At 56.5% G+C, this 23,991-nt stretch overlaps 1 protein-coding gene across 1 annotated transcript in view; it reads left to right on the plus strand.

Moving 5' to 3' along the window:
* GALNT9 (polypeptide N-acetylgalactosaminyltransferase 9) overlaps window positions 1-23,991 on the plus strand; it is a 117,360-nt gene that overhangs the window by 51,348 nt on the left and 42,021 nt on the right. Inside the window, exons 3-6 of the mRNA XM_032168232.2 lie at window positions 9,722-9,888; window positions 11,346-11,520; window positions 14,897-15,094; window positions 22,264-22,381. Of these exons, the coding sequence (XP_032024123.1) occupies window positions 9,722-9,888; window positions 11,346-11,520; window positions 14,897-15,094; window positions 22,264-22,381 (658 nt within the window). The remainder of the gene's footprint in view (window positions 1-9,721; window positions 9,889-11,345; window positions 11,521-14,896; window positions 15,095-22,263; window positions 22,382-23,991) is intronic.

Here is a 23,991-nt window from a genome sequence, read left to right on the forward strand (position 1 = left end):
TGGAGGGCCTGTGTGGACCCACCGTCAGAACGCCAAGAAGCACCTGCCACGACCCCGTCCCGCCCCGCACCATTGCCCACTCTGTCCCGTTGAGGGGGCGCCTCCCTGGGTCCTCGTGAGACCTGGGCCAGGCCCACAGGGTTCTGCTCGCTGGTAACAGAAGCCTGGGTCCCGTGATGAGCATGCGCAGCCCACAGAGGGGTCCCTGCCGTGCATCCGTCCCCACGGTGCCTCCCCGATGGCTCTGGGGCTGCTCTGAGTGGGGGGAGCCGGGCGGGGCGTGATGGCGTTCTCCTCTCTCCTGTCTCCTCCTCCCCCCGCCCTCAAGTGCAGCCTCTGGCCCTGGCAGTGGCAGGTGACTGGAGTTTGGTCAGCTGGCAAACGTGTCCCCAAGTCTCAGAGACACACACAGTTCACGTGTGACCGCCCTGCTGAGAACACATGTGGCCCCACATGGCTGCTGCTGCCACAGTAACACACACAGCACTGAAGGGTGCACGGGGGACGGGCCTTCCTGGCAGCCACAGCCTCCCCAGCGTGGGAGCCTCCCTGTGCGTTCTGTGCAGGGCCCTGCCCGCCTTGGGGCCCTGGCCGTCGCTGGCCCTGTTGACTTGGGACCTCGGCCAAGTCTGAACCTGAAACAGCCTCCGGCAGGGCCCATTTGCAGACCCCATGCCGGAGCATCACGCGAGGCACGAGGCCACAGCTGCCCCAATGCCGTTTGTGCCTAAAAAGCAGGGCACAGCGCCAGGCCAGTGTTTTGTGGGCAGACCTGGACACTTGTCACGCCCACGTCGGCGTCACCTCGGGGGACGGGGCGGGGCCTGAGGGTGGGTGTTGGAGGGAGGCTTCGTGGATCTGTCATGGCTTCATTGTTTAAAGAGGACAATCTCTTAATTTTATGGTGTGATAAAACTGGTTCAAAATGGGATAAAGAAACCTGGAAGAAACACACAAGAAGGCAGATGTACAGGTGTGCGGGTGGGAGCGACGGGCGCAGAGTGACGGGTGGGAGCCGGGCGAGGCGTGACAGCATTCTCCTCTCTCCTGTCTCCTCCTTCCTCCGCCCTCGAGCCCTGGCAGTGGCGGGTGACTGGAGTTTCATCGGCTGGCAAACGTGTTCCCAAGGCTCAGAGACACACACAGGCTGTTCACATGTGACCGCCCTGCTGAGAACATGTGGCCCCACGTGGCCGCTGCTGCCACAGTAACACAGCACTGAAGGGCACATGGGGGATGGGCACAGAGTGACGGGCACAGAGTGACGGGCGCAGCGTCTGTCGTGGGGAAGCTGTGGACAGCGGCGGCTGAGGCACCTGCTCTCCCCTCTGCTTGACTTTTAAGGACTGTGCTGTTGTTGTCTCATTCTCTCTGCCCCTGTCTCCTCCTTCCCACCTTCCTCCCCCTCTCTGTCTCTGCTCCATTTCCTCCTTCCTGTCTCTGAATCTCTGCTTCCTGTCTCCTCCCCCACTCCTCTTCCTCCCTCTGTGTGGCAATGACTGACTGTCATCTCCCTCTTATCTTTTCTCCCGCTCTTCCTCCCTGATAGAATTCTGAAATGTATCTGGGCTCCAGCCAGAGTGACGACCACATTTCCTGGCATCCCTTGCAGGGTGCCGTGGCTGTGGCTGTGGCCGTGGCCGTGGCCATGGCCATGCCTGTGGCTGTATGGTCGGGCTCTGGCCGGGAGATGACGGCCGACAGCTCCACCTGGGACCTCAGACACATCAGATCCATTTCTTCTTAAAGAAAGAATTGAAGTCAATTAAAGTCAGATTGAGTTCCTATTGATTACAGTCGTAGAATCGGAACCATTATGCACGCAAGAGCTAACCTGCGAAGCCAGCTGTTCCCGGGGGCTCCTGTCCCTGGAGTTATCCCCAGGTGGCACCTGGCAGGGCACAGAGGTGGCATCACCTGCTGGGTACTCCAGGCCCCAGCTCTCTGGTTTGCCCCTGGGCAGGGCTCCGTGAAGCCTGCAGGATTCTGTGCCTGCCTTTGCCTTCTGGAGGAGGTTCCTGGTGATCATATTTCAGGGAGACACGGGGTTTGGCTTGACTCCCAGCCCCGCTCTATGACAACTTAGCTTCTGTTTCTCACACCCAGGATCAGAGGTGCTCACTGTTTGCCAAGCTCAGTGTTTGTTGATTCCATACTTTACAATTGTCTTGGCCACAGTCAATGGACTGTTTTATAAAAGATGTCTGTTCAGCACTATATCCTATAAAAGGCGTGACCCTATTTCATTTCTTGTCCCTAAATGGGACTTGTTCTTGTTGGAATAACTAAACAAGAGCAGTCTCAGGAGCAGTTTTCTTTGAAGAGTGTCTTCCAGAGCGTGGCTCCTGAGACAGAGCTGGAGACCGAAGTCACCTGGGGGTGCCTTCAGTGAGAGGGTCCGTCTGTGCAGTTCAGGCCTCAAAGCTGTTTATAAAACAGGCTGGGCCTAAGTTATCTGGGAAACTGGCCGATCCTGTGCGCCCATCTCCCTCGCTTGTGTGTGCTGCAGGCAAAGGCCAGGCCTGCATAGCTGGTTAGACACGGGAAAGTGAGCAGCCGGGCCAGGGTCCCAGCAGGCACCACGTACCACCCCACCGGGCTCCGGCCCCGCGCGTTTGAGACCTGCCCCAAGTACACGTTCCCAGCGGCGTCTATTTCACGATTCTGCCCTCGGCCCCGAATCCATGGAGCCAAACTCCTGCTTTCTTCACCGTCACTTCTGGTATTTGAGCTGAAACCATGTCTGACCATGGGCCCAGCTTCCTACGCCCCACCCTCCTGCTCTGAGCGGCACCTGCCCCGGGCAAAGGCCACCCCGCCCTGGGCTCTGGGACCCGGCACGGGCTCCTCCCCGACGCCCCTCCACCGTCTCTCGCTTTTTCCGGCAGCACCAGACGCAAAAGGGACTCAGTGGCTCCCGCCGGAGGACGTTGCTGCCCTCCTGCCCCTTCCTCTGCTCTGCCTGGCGGTCCTGCTCCTCGGAAACGCTTGCAGCCACTGCTTCCGCTTGCTCTTCTCCCGCGGGGGGCATGGGACCCGCCACTCGTGGAAATCACACTCGCTGAGGCCTCCTGTCACCAAGCCCAGTGCAAATTCTCGGCTGGCATCTTCCTCGGCCGCGGGCGGGCAGGTGACGCTGCCTCCCGACGCCTCCCCCTGACTCGGCGCTGAGGCTGCCCTGGGTCCTCCCTGGCCGCACAGCCCACAGCCTCTGGGCCTTTGTGGAGCTCCGAGGTTGGGGTTCCAGGGCTCAGGCCTTGGCCTCCTCCCTCTGTCTGTGCCTTTCAGTCCGGTCTAATGGAGGCAAACAGTCCCGGATGTCTAGCTCTGGCCCTGGCTTGAACTCCGGGCTCAAATATCCACACGTTTTATGTTTCAACAAATGGCCAGATTGTTTTCCAAGTGGCTGCACCACCTCCCGTCCCCACCCGCCACACGTGGGCGTTCCGGCCCCTCCGCGACCCTCACTGGCGCCGCTTTTGTACGTCAGCACGTCAGCCCTTCCGGTAGCCAGACAGCCGCCCCCGTGTGGCTCCGAGTGGCAGCTGCCTGATGGCCGCCGAGGGGGGCACCTGCGCACGTGCTTGATGGCTGCTTGTGCGTCTTCGGTGGTGATGTGTCTGTTCTGATCTTTTCCCCAGTTTTCATCGGACATTTTGTTTTCTTACTTTTGTATTACTTCTGGATACAAGTCTTTTATCAGACACGTGCTTTGAAAATATTTTCTCCCAGTCTGCTGTGGCATGTCTTTCTATTCACCTAAGAGTGTCTTTCAAAGAACAGATTTTTTTTTTTTTAATTTTGATAAAGTCCAATTTATCCATTTTGTTCTGTTTTGGATCATGCTTTTGTTGCCATATTGAAGAAATCTTTGCCTAAGCCAAGGTCACAAAGACTTTCTCCTCTATTCCCTCCCAGGGACTTGATGGTTTTAGGTTTTACATTTAGGTCAATGATCCGTTCTGGGTTAATTTTTGTATGTGGTGGAAGGTACGGATCAAAATTCATTTATCCAGAATGAGAAGTGTTTGTTGCTTGCCAAGGTGTGTGTGTGTGAGTGTAGGGGTGGGTGTCCATGTGTGAGTGTATGTGTGGGTATGAGTGTGTGTGAATGTGTGTATGGGTGTGAGTGCATGTGTGTGAGTACATGTATGGGTTTGAGAGTGTGCTTGTGTGTAAGATTGCATTGTGTGAGCATGTGTGTTTGGGTTTGAGTATGCATGTGTGAGTGCATGTGTGTGTGAGTGTGAGTGTGTGTGTGGGGGTTTGTGTGCATGTGTGTGACTGCGTGAGTGCGTGAGTGTGAGCACATGCGGGTTTGTGTGCATGTGCATGCGTGTGTGTGAGTGCATGTGTGTGTGCGTGTGTGAGTGAATGTGGGTTTTTGTGCTTGTGCGTGTGTGAGTGCGTGTGTTTGTGAGTGCGTGTGTGTGTGCGTGTGTGAGTGAATGTGGGTTTGTGTGCATGTGTGTGACTGCGTGTGTGAGTGCAGGAGTGTGTGCGTGTGTGAGTGAATGGGTTTGTGTGCATGTGACTGTGTGTGTGTGCGTGTGTGAGTGAATGTGGGTTTGTGTGCATGTGTGTGACTGTGTGTGTGAGTGCGTGTGTGTGTGCGTGTGTGAGTCAATGTGGGTTTGTGTGCATGTGTGACTGCGTGTGTGAGTGCGTGTGTGTGCGCATGTGTGTGCCTGTTTGTGAGTGCATGTGTTTGTGTGCGTGTGTGTGTGCTTGTGTATTTCCCCATTTTCCAAAGCAGTATTTTCTTCACCTTACTCCTTTATCTATTTCAATTTATCTTTCTCTTTGTCTAGCTTCACACCAGCATTGCCCTGCCAATGGCTGTGGTTCTAAAATAAGTCTTAACTTGAGGTGGTGTGAGTCCTCCCACTTGGTTCTTTTTCAAGATTGCTTTGGCTCTCCAAGGTCCTTTGCATTACCACATGAATTTCAGAATCAGCTGCTCAGGTTCTACCCTGAAGCCCGCTGTCGTGCTGAGACGACGGTGTGAGGTCTCCGGAGGAATGCGTCTTAGCCTCACCAAGGACCCCCGGCTGCTCACCTCCCATCCTCCTGTCTGCTGTTTTTGCCATGGGCCAGCCTGTGTGCTGGAGCAAGCGGCTGGCAGTTTGGTCACATGCCTCCTGGTGTGGCCTGCTCCAGTGGCCCCTGCCTTGGAGCCCACCCCATCCACCCCTGCCACAAGCCGGCGCCATGTGGCCCTGCCTGCCTCCTTCCCCGCCCTGGTTCCCCTGCCTGCCTCCTTCCCTGCCCTCATTCCCGTCCCTCCTCTCGGCTGCTCGAGCTCTGGGCTCAGGTGTCTTCTTTTTTGTGAGACAAGCCCGGCTTTTCCCACCTCCATCCCTCTCTGCGCCCACATGCCACCTCCTCACCGCTCCTGGGGGAGAGAGCTCAACTGCACGTCCAGACGCGGATCACACCTCGGGCTGCCCCTTTCACTCACTGAGTGGAGGCTGCATCTGTGACGTTTTATTCTCAGAGATGCCAGGATGCTCACCTGAGTCTCTGCCCCCAGGCAAGGGAGGCCCTGAGCCTGTTTAGGGACAGCGGGAAATAATGACAGAGGCTCAGGACCCCCCTCATCCCCATTGCCGGACTCAGTGGTGACCCACACAGCAATGCTGGGAGCAGCCACCGCTGTGCTGGCAGAGCTGCCTTGCAGGAGGGGAGGCCCAGGCCCCACGTCCGAGAGCTGAAGACGAAACATCTCCTGTGGACACTGTAACATGGGGCCACAAGCAGGTGGCTTCCAACAATGTGAATGCGCTGTCTCCTGTTCTGGAGGCCAGACCCCAAGATCACGGTGTGGCCAGAGCTGTGCCCCCTCCAGAGGCTTCAGGGAGGATCCTTCCCACCTCTCCCTTCCCGCCTCTCCCAGCTTCTGGGTCTCCAGGCATCCCTGGGCTCCTGGCCATGCCATTCAAGTCTTGGCCTCCACCTCCACGTGGCCTCCTGCCTGGGCCTCCATGTTGTGTTTCCTCTGCCCTCTCTTTAAGGACACCCGTCACTGGATTTAGGACCCGCCCTAAATCCAGGATGATCTCGTTATCAGTGGGTGGCTGGGTCAGGTTCTTGACTTTGCAGCACGAAAGAATTTGAGAGCAAGTCCAAAGCACAAGTAGGCAAAGAAGTGTGTCACAAAGCGAAGGCGCCACTCGGAGGGAGAAGCAGCCCCTTGCCTTGAGGGGAGTCCTTTCGCGGGAGCTGTGCCTGCATGTTCTTGAAATACGGTGAGGCTGGGTATGTAAAGGCAGACAGGCCTGCAGTTGGCTGTGCCTGCACATTCATGAAATACAGTGAGGTCAGGAGTGTAAAGGCAGGCAGGCCTGCGGCTGGCTGTGTGTGTGTGTTCCTGCGGAGAGGTCAGGTGTGTAAAGGCAGACAGGCCTGCGGTTGGCTGTGCCTGCACATTCATGAAATATGGTGAGGTCAGGTGTGTAAAGGCAGGCAGGCAGGCCTGCGGCTGGCTGTGCATGTGTGTTCATGAAATACGGTGAGGTCAGGCGTGTAAGGGCAGGCAGTCAGGTGTGTAAAGGCAGACAGGCCTGCGGTTGGTGCATATGCTCAGTACCTACGTGCTCCAACACACACTGCATGTATCATTACATATCGGATCCTTACCTGGGGGTGTGTCTCTTACTATTAAAATGAGCTGAACTTGGAGCGTAACTGTGCGTGCAGCATCCTGGAGAAGCCCCTGGCCCCTCCGAGGCAGGAATGTGTGGCTAAGAGCTTGGTGGGCTTTGGGTGCTGACTGGCTGGAGATTGGGGAAGCTACATCAGGAATAAAGTATTTTCATTCTCTTTCCCGGGCCTGAACCGGGCATCAGGAACTTGTAAGCATCCGGCAGTCAGCTGGTGTCCTGTGGGGCTGCTTACCTTGCGGAGCCTGCTGCAGAAAGGGGCCAGGAGCTTCACACAGGGAACAAGGACATCAGTGTGGCCTCCTCATCCTACCGATCCTGCCTCAAGCTCATCTCAGGATCCCTAACTTAATTACATCTGCAAACATTCTACTTGCAATAAGTCACATGAGGACAGGCCCTTCTGAGGTTAAACCCGGGCCAGAAGATGTGTTTCCGAGATCGGAGACAGAGGCCCACGTCCTGCTGACATCATGTCTTGGGTCGCGGGAGGAGGACACCATCCAGCCCGCCACGGAAGGAAAGGCTTCCACGGGGAGGACCAGCCGGCCGTCGTTTGCTCCCCGTGGCCTCTCGCTCATCCCCAGCAAGAGCGCAGGAGGACAAGGCTGGGGGCTGAACTTCAGGGTGCGCGACTTGCCTTCCTCATTGATGGGCATTTGGGACTTGTTGGAAAATCTTTGCGCTCCTTTATCTTTTTCTTGGGGCTGGGTTGAGCCTTGCAGAAAAGTGAGATTTGGAAGAGTCATCCTGGTCTTCGTTGTCTTCCATTTGCCAGCAGGTGGGCGACAGGGAGTTAAATAAAAACGCCTCAACTCCACGCGTGTGGAAACGACCTGGCAGGATCTCCCTCCTACGACCTGCGAGGCAGACGCGGTTGGGATCCTCGTCGTGCCGGAGAACTGAGGCTCCCAACGGCTGTCGGTCTCACCTGTGGGCGCCTGGGCTCGAACCTGGATCGGACCCTGGCGCTGCTCCCTGTCAGAAACATCTGCTGACGGCTGGTCCAGCATCCACGGGCCCCACTTCTAGGAGCCGCACTTGCCAGGCCCTGAGTCCAGCATGATGAGGTGGAGCATAAGCCAATCAGAGTGCCCTATGTCCTCTGGCCACAACGATTGGTTCAGGGCAGGGCACGTCACCCAATCAGAGCCCAGGAGACACAGGGATGCTTTTCCTGCGTGTCCTGCAAAGACAGGCGGGTTTGCTGCCCTGGACTCAAACCCCTGGAAGGTTTGGACCTGCGGGGACACAGCCTCCGGCCACGCGGACACAGCCTCTGGCCATGCAGACAGGCCTTCCTGAGATTAAACTCAAGCCAGAAGGCTGGAGCCAAGAGAGGCAGACAGAGGCCCGTGTCCCACTGATGAGCTTTGACCCCCGACCAGGCCAGGCCCGAAACCAAACACACCTGGACTTTTCCTACGGATGAGCCACCAACCCCCTTTCTGCTTAGGCCAGCCCGGCTCGCCTTCTTCACGTTCCTGCTGAGCGGAGAGCAGAGGGTGCATCTGGAAGGTTCTGTTGCCCTGATCGCTCCTGGGCACCTCACACGCTCCTCCGCGTGGCCAGCGTCCCGGGGGCCTCTGCGTCCATCTCTCAAACCTGCGGCCATGAGCTTGCAGGGAGGCCTTCTGTTCCATGCAGGCGGCTTGTTTATAAAGCGAGTGGCCGCTGAGATCCATCAATAAAAGGCAATCGATATTCTGGGGCAAGGAGTGGGTACCGGATGCGGATACTAAATCAAATGAGAGATCATTGAGAATGAGTGCTGTAGGTGACAGGCATTCTCTGCCCCCACCCACCCTCGCTGTAAAGTCTGAAGAGGCTGGAGATCCCCGGGAATGGTCACACCATAAATCACTTGTCCTTGCTGCTTGCAAGCTCTTCAGCACAGGTGCATGTGGCCCCCCAGCCAGGCCCGAGACGCCTCCTGACCTAGCGATGGAGGGAGAAAGAAGGGTTGGAGTCCACCCCTGCCCCCAGAGGCCAGCAGCTTCCTCCACTGCTCCGAGGCGTGGGGGGCAGGCGTGAGTACTTCACGGGCCCAGCTGGTGCCTGTGGGGCCCCTTGAGTCTTCATTTGTCCCCTCATTACACAGATGTTTATAAAATACCTGCTGTGTGCCGGGCACAGCCTGGGTTCTTGGTATAGAGCTGTCAATGGGACAGAAAAGGAGCTTGCTGTCAGGGGGCTCACATTCTGGTCACGGAGGGAGATAGACTTGCAGGAACAAACAGGTATAGGGCGTGCGCTTGAGGTCGGTGAGAGGGGGCCGCCCCGGGGGACAGGGCTCGCCACAGGCTTTCTGAGCAGCCCTGCCCCCCTCCCCCTGGGCTCTGGGAGTGCCTCTGCCCCCCACCCAACCCCAAAACATCTCCTTTCCAACCTGCAGCCGCTCCTGCAGTCCATCCTAAGATGTGTTTCCTTTCTCAGGACTTTTTGTTTTATACATTTTGCAAGTTCATGAAAACTGTGCGATCCAAGCTTTTTCCTCTACAGATGACTGGAGTGACATTTTCTTGTCAGAAAGCATTTTTCTGAGTGATGAAATCTCCCTGGCCGAGCACCACAGCCCAGATAAATATGACAGTGGCACACAGCCCTTGTCCCATTGAAATTCTCGCCAGAGGCTTGGAACCAGCTGTGAGCCAGGGCGGGAAGTGGCTGCCTGTGCGGGTGGCTGGCTCCTTGGCTGTGCCCGGCTCCTCAGCTGTGCCCCGCAGCGCCGTCCCCAACGTGCTCCTGAAGGTGACGGCTGGGGTTGGAATCCCAGCACCTGCACTCATGGCCCACAGGGGAGGCTCCTGTCTGTAGAACGGGGACGTTCATCTCCTCTCGGGGTTGCTGTGAGCACGGGGTGGGCACAGGGGCTGTGTGTATGCTGAGTGCTGTGTTACTGCTACTAGTTTCTTTCTAGAACAGCTCTGACCCCCCGTACACCCTTGGCGTCTGGTTGTAGGGTCAAGCCCTTGTCCAGTGGCCCTCGAAGAGTGCACCTGGCTCCCAGGGTCCCACGTGCCCCGCCCTGACCACACCCCAAACCATGTCTCCTGCAGGTGCAGACAGATGAGCTACACCCAGGACCTGCCCCAGGTCTCCGTGGTCTTCATCTTTGTCAACGAGGCGCTGTCGGTCATCCTGCGCTCCGTGCACAGCGTGGTCAACCACACGCCCTCCCAGCTCCTTAAGGAGATCATCCTGGTGGACGACAACAGTGACAACGGTGAGTGGGCGGTGCCTCGGCACGGTGCTCGCGGGCGGCCGCCTGTGGCTGGGTTGAGTTGGGGTTGGGTGGAGCTTCCCGGGGCGGAGTGACAGAGGACCGCACCCCATCTGTCCTCAGGGGCTCTAAACCTACGGGGGTCCCTCCTGCCTTCCAGCCTCTGCCATGGCTGCGTACGTGCTGTCCCCAATGTGTGGCTGCCGGTGCCTCTCTCTGCCTCCATCACGCGGCCTCTCCCATGTGTCTGCATCCTCTCCTCTTCTCATGAGGACCCAGACTAGACACAGAGCTCACCCCAAATCCAGGGGGATTCCATCTCAAGATCCTCAGCCGGATACATCTACAAAGTCCCTGCTTCCTGCCCTCTCAGGCTCCCGGTGGAGATGGAGTTGGGGTCAGCCACCCCACCTTCCACAGAGGCAAGCAGAGCTGAGCTCTCCAGGGTGCCAGTCATGCCTCCCGCCTCTCTTGCCCACACAGGCTCACACCAGAGCTTGGCTGCACCCAGCTCGCAGCTGGAGCCCAAGCCCCACGGTTCCTCAGCACCACCCTCCTCAGCTTCAGGTCCCCTGAGGGCAATGCCACTCACACCCTCTAGCACACAGGCTTGAAACCCCAAACAAGGATCTGGCACTGCCTCGAGCCTGCCCCCCATCTGCCCTTCCCAGGCGCAGAGCAGAGAGCCTGCCGCCGTGACACTCCCTCTGGAAATGGAGGAAAACACGGCCAGCCCCTTCCTGACCCCTCGTGGAGGCAGGAGGCTGTGCCGTGGGGCTGTGGGGCAAGCTCTGGCCTGCAGCAGGGCCCTAGCCTGGCAGCACTGTCTACACTGGGGTCTGTGTGCAGAGGACTGCACGTCGTGGCTGCCCTCCTGAGCCCTGTCTCGCTGGAGAAGGTGGTGTGTGGGGAGGACCATCCAGTCCAGCTTGGCTACCTGTGTCTTGCCCTTGGCCACAGGGATCTCCATCAGGACACCCTGCCCCCAGCATGGAAGGCCACGTTTGTGTGTCTACCCATCCATGCATGGACTTGGCTGAGTGGGTTCTGTTGCGTGGAGAGGCCACGTTTGTGTGTCCCCCCATCCATGCATGGACTTGGCTGAGTGGGTTCTGTTGCGTGGAGAGGCCACGTTTGTGTGTCCCCCCATCCATCTATGGACTTGGTTTTTATGGCTGACTGCTCAGTCCTGTGTCTCCCGTCTCCACAGCACGGGCTGCTCTCTGGTCTGGTGTGTTTCCTTGTTTGCTGTGTCTCCCACCTGAATGTCAGCGTCGTGAGGCTGGGGTCTCATCTTTCTGTGACCTCCCACACTGAACCACATGCAGCTCAGTGGGTCCTAAGAGAATGTTTATGAGACACCCATCCCACACGGGGCATGCAGCATTTCCGGCCTTGGGTCTTGGTGGCCCCGCATCTGCCAGCACCTGCCAGCATGCTGAAGTCTTATCTCTCCTCAGTGGAGCTCAAGTTCAATCTGGACCAGTACGTCAACAAGCGGTACCCAGGCCTCGTGAAGATTGTCCGCAACAGCCGGCGGGAAGGACTGATCCGTGCCCGGCTGCAGGGCTGGAAGGCGGCCACCGCTCCAGTCGTTGGCTTCTTCGATGCCCACGTCGAGTTCAACACGGGCTGGTAAGGGCCGGAACAGGCTGGACAGCCAGTCTCAGCGGGTCCCCCTCCACCATCCCCCTCCTAAGCTGCTGTGCCGCTGCAGCCTGGCTGCTGGGTTGGCCCCGGGGCTGGGGGACTCGCCATAGCCTTCAGGATCTTGGACTGAGAGCCACCACCGAGTCCACCTGTGCGGTTACCTCTGCGGTCTCTCTGTGTGCAGCTCCTGAATGCAGAACCACAGGAGGGCAGGCCCAACACGCACCCAAGGACATGGCGCTTGGAAGCCCCGAGGCATGTGTGTGAGGCTTGGTCTGTGCCCACCTTGCCCCAGGAGAATGTGACCCTGTACTGACTCCAGCAGGCTCGGGTACCATGTGTCCCCCGCAGGGTGGGAACCTCAGATCAGGTGGGGTGGGGCTGAGGTGCAGATGTCCGGCCTCTCAGGCCCTGCTCAGTCACTGGAGGTGGCCACAAGTGTCCCGGAGGCCTTAGCCGAGTGCAAGGGGCGTGGGAAGTGAGCTTCTGGGCCAAGAGGGTCACCTCGTGTATGGGGTCCTGGGGCCACCAGCACAAAGCACCCCCTGCTGGGCGGCTCAGAGCAGCAGGACTTCACCTCCTCACCGTTCTGGAGGCCCAGAGCCGGACTCCAAGGTGTGGGGAGGGCCGAGTTTCCCCCAGAGGCTCCAGGCAAGGATCCCTCCCACCACTCTCAGCTCCTGGGGGCTGCAGCCCCCACCTCCGACCCCCACGCCCTCCCTGTGTCTGTTTCCCCATCCCTGCCTTATGCAAGGACCCTTGTCATTAGAGTTGGGGCAGTCCAGGATGCCCCCATCCAAACCCCAAAGCCAGCCCCACAGAGGGCACCTACGGGGTCCCTAGTGCACAGGGGTGTGTTCCCCACACCCAGGCCAGGCCCCGCACCCACAATGCACTGGGTGTGTGTGCCCCGCACCCAGGCCAGGCCCTGCCCCTGTCCACCCAACACCCAGGCCAAGCCCCGTACCCATAATGCACAGGGGTGTGTTCCCCCACCCAGGCAGGCCCCACGCCTACAATGCACAGGGGTGTGTTCCTTGCACCCAGGCAGGCCCTGCGCCCACAATGCTCAGGGGTGTGTTCCCTGCACCCAGGCAGGCCCCGCACCCACAATGCACAGGGGTGTGTACCCCTCACCCGGGCCAGGCCCCGCACCCACAATGCACAGGGGTGTGTGCCCCGCACCTCGGCCAGGCCCCACCCCTGTCCACCCAACACCCAGGTCAGACCCCGCACCCACAGTGCAATGCACAGGGTGTGTGCCCCGCACCTCAGCCAGGCCCCGTACCCACAATGCACAGGGCTGTGCCCCGCACCTGGGCCAGGCCCCACCCCTGTCCACCCAACCACAGGGAAGACCCGGGAGGCCATTTTCCCCACTTCCTGGAGAAACCAAAACTGAAGATTTTATATTAACTCTCCTGACTCATTTTTCAACTCAGGGAAATGCGGGATTCGTCACTGCGGGGGCTTTGGTGGGAAGGGCCAGCTGATGATCGATCTCGGGGTTACACGGAGGCTGGGACTGTCATGATTGGCTGGGACACCCCACTGCATGTGACCTTGGGCCTCCTGCTGGGTCCCCGGGGAACCTGGCGTTTGGGGGCTTCTCAAAGTCCGTGGTTTCCATAACAGCATCAGTGGGTTCAAGTGGGGACTTGGCACCTCTCAGGCTTCTCCCCTCACACTCGGCTTTCCTGGGGCATCTCAGCCCCCAGCCGGCACTGGTCTGACAAGACGCTGCCTCCTCTGCCCTGTGCCCTCCCTGCCCCTTCCTCGCTCCTCCGCGGGCGCTTTCCTTTCCCTCGATGTTCAGCGGCTTCTGACGTGTTGTGCATGAATTGTGTTCCACTGTCTGCCCCCCCACAGGGTCACCCCACACAGTCGCACAGGTTGTGCACTGCACAACTACACCCGCAGCCTTTTAGTCCCTCTGATGCCATGTAAGCTCCCCGAGGCCTGAGGGCGTCTGGGGGAGCCTTGCATCTGTCACGTCAAAATGCAATTTTAAACCAGTCCAACTTTGATTTCCACAACTGAAAACCCAGTTATCCATCTGCAAATAGCACCCTCTCCCATAACTGTCTCCACAAAGGATTCTGCCTTATTAGCAGACCTGGCATTTCCAGGGAGCTTTTCATCTCTGAAGCACTTTGCTAACAGTAATTAATTAATCCTTCTCACAAAGCTGAAAGGCAGGCAAATACCAGGCCTCACACTCAGAAGGACGGGAAGAAGGGGTGAAGACAGCCGCGTGGTCTCACAGGCAGGGTCAGGGCCTCGCCTCTCCCCACGCCAGCCCTGCCTGAGCCCACCCGAATCTGCCCTCAGGGCATCCAGCCTCTCACTGCAGCCTCTGGGCTCTGTGTCAGCCAGTGGCTGGGTGGCTCTGGCCCCGAGAGACTCCAGCATGGACGGCGGGCCTCTGCGGCCATCTCACCTTGCGGTAGACCATGGTGTCTCCAAGGGCGAGGGCTGCACCTGCTTCCCAGGACCCCTGCCTGGGACGGGGAATCGAAGACTGAGCTGATGCCCATGGAGGCTGCTTCTGCTCACCTTCCTCTCTGCCCTCCTCACCCCTCATTGCCCCATCGCTCTGTCCGGCCTCCTGGCCAGCCCTGCAGGCCCATTAGGCACACGCTGGGGCTTCAGTGCAGCTGCTGCTCCCTCGGAGACTCCCTCCACACCTGCTTCCAGTCACTACCCAGGGCAGCCCTACTTAAAACTGTGAGCCCCTTCTACCACATCCATGACTGCTTATACCTCATCCTCCGTCCCATCCTCGAGTGGGGCCACTGCTCACTCACGCAGGTTCCACACTGCACAACGGTGCCTGGCGGCTTTTCCATCCCACGCCGTGCGAGCTCCCCGTGTCACAGATTGCTTCTATTCCTTAGTTCATGATCGTATTCCACTTTGTGGGAACAGGGCGTGGCACATAGTAGATCCTCAATTCTTGCAAATGAATGCAGCTCCCACAGGAGCAGGAAAGGAGAGGAGGGACTCGGGGCTGGGCAGAGAGGGAGACCGAGCTGGGGAGCTCCATGGTGGACACAGCTGACCTCTGGGCAGCCCTTCAGAGATGCTGCAGCTGGGCCAACGTGGCTGGTGTCAGCGTTCCCCAGGGGCCAGCGGGATTCGAGGTGCTACCCCAGCAGGGGTGAGGCCTTGATCAGGGTGGGTCTGCTGCTGAGAGGGGCCCTGGGGCTTCCAAAGGAGGCTGTAGGTCCAGCTCAGCAGGAGGTGGCAGGGCTAGATGCAGACCAGGTGGGGACTGGCCTCCCCTCCCTGTGGGCGAGTGGAGCCTCCTCGGGGAATGCGTGGGCTGGGGCAGCCCCTCCTCACAGCTGTGCCTCCGCAGGGCTGAGCCCGCACTGTCACGGATCCGAGAGGACCGGCGTCGCATCGTGCTGCCAGCCATCGACAACATCAAGTACAGCACGTTTGAGGTGCAGCAGTATGCAAACGCCGCCCACGGCTACAACTGGGGCCTCTGGTGCATGTACATCATCCCCCCGCAGGACTGGCTGGACCGTGGCGACGAGTCGGCGCCCATCAGGTGAGCTGCCCCATCAGGGGTCGAGGGCGGCCCTGCCCAGGAAGGAGCAGAGCAGAGCGAGGCGGGCGTGGGGACGAGGGCTGGGGATGAGGGCGTGGGGACAAGGGCCTGGGACGAGGGCTGGGGACGTCCCCCAGCAAGCACAACCTGGTGCAGGGGCTGAGCAGAGACCACGGTGAGTGTCGGGCTGGGTGCTGGGGCCCCTGGGCTTTGCCGTAGAAACTTGGCACACAGAGCTTGTCTGTATCACAGAGACGCAGACGCAGCCCTCAGGGCTCACTGGAGCCAGGACTAACAGCTTGAAGGTTATTTTTCTTCATTCAAAATGCACTTGATAATCCCCAATTAGCAGGAAAAGGATTGCCTTGTGTTTGACATTTTAAAAATCAGTGAAATTCAGAGAACCCAATGGGAGGCACCTCCCACAGTTTTTGGCAGGCTCTGGATGCCCTGAGCTGTAGCAGGAACAGGCTCGCTGGCCTCATCGAGTCTTCAAAGCATGGCTGCCCCCCTGCTCCTCACAGCCACCACCTGGACAGCCGCTGAAACCCCCCGTTCCAACCCTCAGCTAAAGGACAGGCTGCGACATGAACAGACACTACCCAGGAGAAGACTGGCCCCCGCCAGCAAGCTCACGAAAGGTGCTCCCCACAGTCCAGGGCAGGGAGATGCAAATTCAACCCACAGCGAGATGGGGCTCCAGGCCCACTGAGGGGGCTGAAAGGTGCAGGTTGACAATACCAAATGTTGACAAGGACATGGCACAGACGCAACTCTCAGAAATTGCTGGCGGGACTGTGAATTGGTGCAGCCACTTTGGAAAACCAGCAGCTCCTTCTGAAGGCCCGAAACCCACTCCAGTGTCCCCCCCCCCTGTCCCCCTCCAGTGTCCCCCTTAAGTGTCCCCCCCAGTGTCCCCCCAGTGTCCCCCACTCCAGTGTCCCCCCCAGTATCCCCCCTCCAGTGCCCCCCTCCAGTATCCCCCCGTGTCCCCCCCCCCCCCCCCCCCCCCCCCCCCCCCCCCCCCTCCCGCCTCCCCCCGTGCCCCCCCTCCAGTATCCCCCCGTGTCCCCCCTCCAGTGTCCCCCCTATTCCACTCCCAGGTGTTTTTCTCTAAATGAGACATGCGTACACGCAAAGGCTTCCACACAAACGTTCACAGCGGCGTTACTCACAGTAACCTCATATGCATCAGCAGGTGATGGATGAGCAGGGCAGACTCCACCCACATCCCACATCACGGAATACTCAGAAACAGGGAGGAGCGGACCTTTCCACACCTAACAACGTGGTGAGATGCAGAGGCTCATGCTGAGCCTCGGAGCCACACATGGAAGAGAGTGTCTGCGTGATTCCTGCACGCAGAATTCCACGGAAGGCAAAATTCATCCTGGGGTGGAGGCTGAGGGTCGGGGCTCACAGGGAAGGGGCCTGCCTGGGACAGTTCCAGGGCAGCAGTGTTCTCTCCTGGACAAGGATGGGGTCACCCAGGGGTCTCCATCAGTCAAAATGGGCCAAAATGCAAAGGTCACATGGATGCATTTCATTTTATATAAATTTCACCCCTCAAAGTTGACTTTAAAGAATAAATGAAATATTAAGGCAGGTGCGGTGGTTCATGCCTGTGATCCCAACACTCGGGAGGCCGAGGTGGGTGGATTGCCTAAGCCCAGGAGTCCGCCCTCCCTCATGGGGACAGAAACAGCCGCAACGAGATGAGGCCACGTTGGAAGTTCCAGTACAGCTTCCGTGGTGGACACCCAGCGTGACGATCGCACAGGCGCATGTGGGTCCACGCGGTGTTGTCATCACGGCCAGCGCCCCTGCACACATGGCCCGTTTGGTGTTGTCATCGTGGCCAGCGCCCCTGCGTTCCATGCTCAGCGTGCAGGCGTGCAGCCTGCTGGATTTATACGTTGTAGGGAGACCTAGGAATCAATCCACACATGTCGGGTGCGCACTGGTTCAGTCCAAAAGGCGGGACGGCCGGAAATGGGGACTTCTAGGTCATGGGCAGATTCAAAGATTTTCTGATTGGTAATTGGTTGAAAGAGTTAAGTTATTATCTAAAGACCTAGCATGAATAGAAAGGAGTGTCTGGTTAAGATAAGGGGTTGTGGAGACCAAGGTTTTATGATGCAGATGAAGCCTCCAGGTAGCTGGCTTCAGAAGGAGCTTCGGAAGGAAGAGATTATAAATGTTTCTCATCAGACTTAAAAAGGGGCCAGACTTCTGGTTAATCTCATCTGGATCAGAAAAGACCTCCAAAAGAAACGCAAGTCTCTACGGAATGTTGAGTTCCCCCACAAGACACAGCATTGCAGGCCATTTCAAAATACATCAGAGAAATACATTTTGGGGTAAAATACTTAATTTCTTTCGGGGCCTGCTAACTGTCATTTCGGATGCATTTTAGCTCTACAAAACAGTCTGTTTGGTCAGACTTAACATCTCTTAATAGTGTTCCTGAATTCCAAAGGGAGGGGAGTCTAAGGGGCTTGTCCAAACCCTCTTCCCATCAGGACCTGAGCTCATTTTCCTGGGTTACTTTGGGGTGCCCTTGGTTGAGAGGCGGCTCCATTCAATTGGTTGGGGGTCTTAGAATTTTATTCTTGGTTGACAGAACCAATACTTAATCATTTTGACATGAAATCGTATTTTATGTGAAAACGATTTCTACTCTCTTTGAAAACTGGAAGATTCTAGGCCCCAATTCTCACTCAGTCATGATGAACTGAAGCTGAGCTGCGGCTGCTCCCTTGGACAGAGCAGAGCCACAGTCACCACCTGTCCCAACAGCGGCTCCCAGCCAGCCCATCTGTCCTGTATTATCATTTGCTGATGCTGCTGCTCCACTTGGGGAAGTAATTCTCTAGAGTTGGGTCCTTATGGAGAGAGGGAGAACAGGGACAGACCCAGAGGATTGACTATTGCAAGGAACAGAAGATGAAGCCTCTGATTTCACCATGTTCAACAAGTGAAACTAGCCCTCTTCTCTCTTGCACTTTATTACCTGCCTGCCCTTCACATAAGTTTGTCTGTCAAAACTCACCCTGGAGGATCACAGTCTGGGCAAGAGCATCACATCACCTGAGGTCAGGAGTTCCTAGCCTGACGAAACCCTGTCTCTACTAAAAATACAGAAATTAGCAGGGCGTGGTGTCAGGTGCCTGTAATCCCAGCTACTTGGGAGGCTGAGGCAGGAGAATTGCTTGAACAGAGGAGGCAGAGGTTGTAGTGAGCTGAGATGGTGCCATTGCACTCCAGCGGAGGGCATTTTCAAGGATGTACAGCGGGGTCAGGGAATCATGGCCCACGGTACTGTATTTGTAAATAAAGCTTTATTGACACATGGCCATGTTTCCTCATTTGCATATCAGGGCAGAGGGTAGCAGCTGCCCCCCAGGCTTCTGGCACAGAGCCGAGACATGTACAGGCCTGCCCCGGGCGGAGAAAGGGTGGGCCCTGCTCCAGGACGGCATTTCCGGGATCTCTTTGGGGAATGGAACTTCAGGCGCAGGGATAACCAGCTCACTTTTTAAGTACTAACAATTTTCACTGTGGGCAAAGGATTACCCAGGTGCCAAGGCAAGAGACTGAAGGCACAAACCGTTTCAGTATAACAAAGAAAATAGTTAGAATAAGAATAGTCATAATACAAATCAGATATAGAGATGATCATGGATAATTATCAATCATTATTATAAACATTATTAATCATTAGCTTTTAATATTACTCTTTGTTGCATTACTAATATAACCTAGGAATAGCCTGCGGGTATAGGGTCAGGTGCTGAAGGGACATTGTGAGATGTGACCTAGAAGGCAAGAGGCGAGCCCTCTGTCATGCCCACATAAGGGCTGCTTGAGGGCTCCTTGGTCAAGTGGTAATGCCAGTGCCTGGGAAGGCACCTGTTACTTAGCAGACCGTGAAAGGGAGTCTCCTTTCCTTGGAGGAGTCAGGGAACACTCTGCTCCACAAGCTTCTTGTGGGGGGCTGGATATTATCCAGGCCTGGCCGCAGTTATCCGGAGGCCTAAACCCCTCCCTGCTGTGCTTCAATGTTCACACTCCTTGTCCACTTTCATGCTCCTCCCTTACTCCTGGTTCCTCTTTGAAGTTCTTAGTAGATAGCAGTAGAAGAAATAGTGAAAGTCTTAAAGTCTTTAATCTTTCTTATAAGTGCATAGAAGGAAACGCTGACGTTTGCTGCCTTCCCTCTCTGCTTTGGCTGCCTAAAAGGGAAGGGTCCCCTGTCCTGTGAGCGTGTGACTTGCTTCACCTTGTCAATCACTTGGACGCCTCACCCTCCTTACCCTGCCCTCTTGTCTTGTATGCGATAAATATCAGCGCGCCCAGCCATTCGGGGCCACTACTGCTCTCCACGTCTTTTTTTTTTTTTTGAGACAGAGTTTCGCTCTTGTTGCCCAGGCTGGAGTGCAGTGGCGCAATCTCAGCTCACTGCAACCTCCACCTCCCAGGTTCAAGTGATTCTCCTGCCTCAGCCTCCCAAGTAGCTGGGACTACAGGTGCGCACCACCACGCCTGGATAATTTTTTCTATTTTTAGTAGAGATGGAGTTTCATCATATTGGCCAGTCTGATCTTGAACTCCTGACCTCAGGTGATCCGCCTGCCTTGGCCTCCCAAAGTGCTGGGATTACAGGTGTGAGCCACTGTGCCCGGCCACGATGGCTTTTCTTGTTATCAGGGTCTGTGGAAGATCAAAGCACTGAATGGGCCCTTGGTGAAACTCATGTAACATAAATTAACCACACTAAAGTGTGCATCTCAGCAGTGTTTAGACCATCACAGTGTCGTGCAGCCGCCACCTCCGTCTCATTCCAAAGCATTGTCCTCCTCCCCGTGGGGACCCCATACCCACGAGCCGCCACTCCCCATTCCCCCTGCCCCAGCCCCTGCATCCACGAATCCACTTCCTGCCCCCGTGGACTTGTCTCTTCTGTTCCTTGCATGCGGACGGAGTCACACGGGGGGCAACCTCTTGCACCTGGTCCCCTGCCCTCGGTGCCACGTTTCCAGGGTTCCTCCACGTCGCAGCCTGTGTCAGCCTCGCTCCTTCCACTGCAGAATTGCGGTCCACAGCCTGGACGGGCCACTCTCCATGTATCCACCTGTCCCTCCGTGGCTGCTGGGCTGACTCGCTTCTGATGCTAACAAGAGGTGTCCGGCTGGACTAAGACCCTGGAAGCTGAGAACTGGAGGGTGGATGCGGGTGTCGGGCAGAGCAGCTCCAGCAGGCAGGACCTGGGGCCTCCACCCTGCACCCCTGTGCCCTGCGTGTGGCAGAACCGCCCCGAGGGGAGGCTGTCTCCACAGTGACAGGCAGCCCCACGTGAGCCTGAGAACCCTCAGCCTCGCCTTTTTCTGTAATCACAGCAGGCATTTCTCAGGCAGGTCAATCCAGTTCTAGTTGGTGCTGCCTCCCTTGCCTCATGAGTTTATTTTAGAACTCTGAGCAATAATAAAAAAGACACTACCCGCTACAATAGACGTGGCAGAGAATCTGGCTCTTCACTTCATCAGGGATCACCCTGAAATGATTCTTGTTGTTAAGAAAACGGGAGAAATACCTGTTGTATATGATAAACTGTAACTTACCCAATCAAATGTTGCTATTAAAAATCAAAGAGGGTATTAAAATTTCATCACTGTTAGGTTTGTGGCCGAAATCTAATGACAGAACAAACTGGATCTTTGCACAAATAAAAGGACAATTGCTTTTTAATGCTCCTGTCATTCTTGGACAATTGATGGGCATTTATTTCTGACTGCTGAGTCATTGGGGACAGAATTGCTTCTTTCAAATTATGACAGAGGCCAACTTTTTGCTGTTGTTTTTATGGAAGAACGCGTTGATACGTAGAGGAGGATCGGGGAAGCTCAAGGCCTGCAGGGCGGCCTGCTGTGGCATCTGGGGACAGCGTGAGGCTTTGCTGCTTCCTCTGACAGCTCCTGAGGCCTCGGAAGAAATGAAGCTCTCCACAGACAAGGAAATTGTTCTGAGGCAAAATCTTTCAGCAAAGATAAGAAGTTCCTTCTTCCTTACAACACACAGACTCTGCCTGCTCCTTGCTGGAGATGTGATTTTCCTGCCTCTTTTTCAATCCCTGCCACCTTCCAGACACCCAGTAGAAACCTGAGAGGGATGCGTGAATGAGCTCGCACGTCGCGTCACCCACAATGGCACACCAGCTTATCCTCCCGCTGCACTCCGCAGATCCTGCCTTCACCGCTCCGCAGATCCTGCCTTCACTGCTCCGCAGATCCTGCCTTCACCGCTGCTGTCCATGCAGCCTCTTCCCAGGAGATTTGCAGCACTGATGCACTCTCAATACATATTAGAAAAAATATAACTAGCATACCAATGCGTGATTTCACAGAGATGGGACCAGGCTAAGTCGGCTGACGTTTTAGAATTATTACAGGAAGTATAGTACAGCTGGCAGTCTGTGGCACGTAGCTGCACAGGCTGTGCACTCACAGCTCCAAGCTGCATTGTTCAGAATCTGTCATCAACAAGGTTCTGTGGAGTTGAGCAGTGCACAACCTACGAAACTGCCCATTGCAGTCCTGGCTCCTGATACACAGTTAGGAGGAAGCATGGGGGAGGCGGGCAAGTGACTCACTCGAACTTGGGAAATGATGTTCAAGGCAACCACAGGGCTCCTTGGGTAAACTGATCTTTTTCCAGGGGAGAGGGGAGACAGGATATCACTGTGTTGCCCAGGCTGGAGTGTAGTGGTGCAATACCAGCTTGCTGCAGCCTCAACTTCCCAGGCTCCAGTGATCCTCCTGCCTCAGCCTCCCTAAGTGCTGGGATAACAGGCGTGAGCCACTGTGCCGGCTGATTGATCTTTTTTTAAACCTTCTACACTAAGCTGAATAGAATGTGGGTTCTGTCATCTGCTGGCGTTCAGCATTTGGACGCCGTCTGGGCTGAGTGCTTGACCGGGCTCCAAGGGACTCAAGTCCTGGTGGCTGGAGGAGCAGCGGCCCCTCACCTTGGGCACAGGGACCTGAGTGTGCAGGGAGGGGGCACAGGAGGGAGGGGGTGGTGGGGTCTTCCAGGCTTTCCTGGCTCATGGCCCAGCAGGCAGGCTCAGGCCTGCACGGTGAGGTCCTCACGCTGCTGTCTCTGCCTCCCAGGACCCCAGCCATGATCGGCTGCTCCTTCGTAGTGGACCGCGAGTACTTCGGAGACATTGGGCTGCTGGACCCCGGCATGGAGGTGTACGGCGGCGAGAACGTAGAACTGGGCATGAGGGTGAGTGAGGCCGCGGCATCCAGGGATGGGGTGAGGGCGAGTGCGGTCGCGGTGGGACTGTGTCCGTGTGAGGCTCTGAGCTGGGCCGGGCTTCTGCTTCTTAGGTTTTTTTTTGGAGGTTGCAGATTTTTTTATTTTGGAGGTTAAGGTTTTTTATTTTGGAGGTTCGTTTGGTTTATTTTGTGTTTTGCCCGTGGGGCTTCTATTCACAGAAAAGATTTAAGGCTAGTTTAAAAAATTTATATATAGTTTATTAAGTTGCACCTTTCAAAACCTATGTGCTGTAAGCTTGCGGTTCACCTTAAGATCGTACTATCATGGACACAAATTCAATCAATAAACGGCCTCCTTCCCCATGGCCGCGATTGTTTAACTCAGGTTCGGCAGATTAAATAATACCGTGAGGCCAGGCACTGATGCTCATGCCTGTAATCCCAGCACTGTGGGAGGCAGAGGCGGGCAGATCACGAGGTCAGAAGTTTGAGACCAGCCTGACCAATATGGTAAAACCCTGCCTCTACTAAAAATACAAAAATTAACCAGGCGTGGCGGTGCACGCCTGTAATCCCAGCTACTCAGGAGGCTGAGGCAGGAGAATCGCTTGAACCCGGGAGGCGGAAATTGCAGTGAGCGGAGATCGCACCACTGCACTCTAGCCTGGGTGACAGAGTGAGACTCCATCTCAAAAAATATATAATAAAATATAATAATAATAATACCGTGAAACAGCAATTCACTGCTTTTGTGCCTTTAAAGTCCCTTGAGCCTTTTAAAAATGGCACTTACAAATGTAGTGTTTGATTTTCTTTTAGTCACTTTGAATGCCTGATATCATACCAGGAATCCCCCCGACCAAGTGCTTTAAAATTTCTAGTTTAATACATTGAATTGAGACCAGATCTTGAATTCTGTGAAGCATGTCAGGACTGTTTGCAGGTGCCTTTAATCCTCTCATCCTGTCCGATTCTAAACTGCACATCTAGAATCAATCCTCAATTACACATGTTTAAAATGGAAGCTGGCAGTTAATCTGGCAGGTTCTTTAATATTCTGACTTCCCTTAACTGCTGTGATTGTTAAACATCAGACCTCGGCGGGTCGGCCGTGGATTGAACGCACCCAGGCAGGTGTCAGCTTCTGTCACCGTCTCCCCTGATGCTTACCCTGTGGGGCAGGAGACCAGGCCAGCAGTCAGGGGCCTAAGAAAGCCGAGGCCCTCAGAGGGACGGAACGCACCGCAGAGACTGAGGACAGCCTGGGGAGGGTGCCGGGGACGGGCAGCGCGCAGCCACCACCGAGGCTGAAGAGCCAGGGAGGATGGGACTCCTGGGGTGGAGGGCACCCAGCAGATGCGGTCCTGGGGACGGAGCCACTGTCAGTGAAAGACAAGTCACCTCAGCAGGAAGGGCCCGGGGAGAAACACCCCCGCCTCCCCTCCAAACAAAATCAGCTCCCATGAGCCAAACCCAGCTGCAATGAGAGGCCAGGAGGCTGGGTCGTGGGCACATCCCAGGCTCAGGCTCAGAGCAAAGCCCAGACGACATCGAACCTGTGTGGTGGGTGAGGGTCAGCAGTCTGGGCTGGGGGTGTGGGTGCTGGAGCACGGAGGG

The sequence above is a fragment of the Hylobates moloch genome, unplaced genomic scaffold (assembly GCF_009828535.3).
Source record: "Hylobates moloch isolate HMO894 unplaced genomic scaffold, HMol_V3 SCAFFOLD_12, whole genome shotgun sequence".
In the NCBI taxonomy this organism is placed as follows: Eukaryota; Metazoa; Chordata; class Mammalia; order Primates; family Hylobatidae; genus Hylobates; species Hylobates moloch.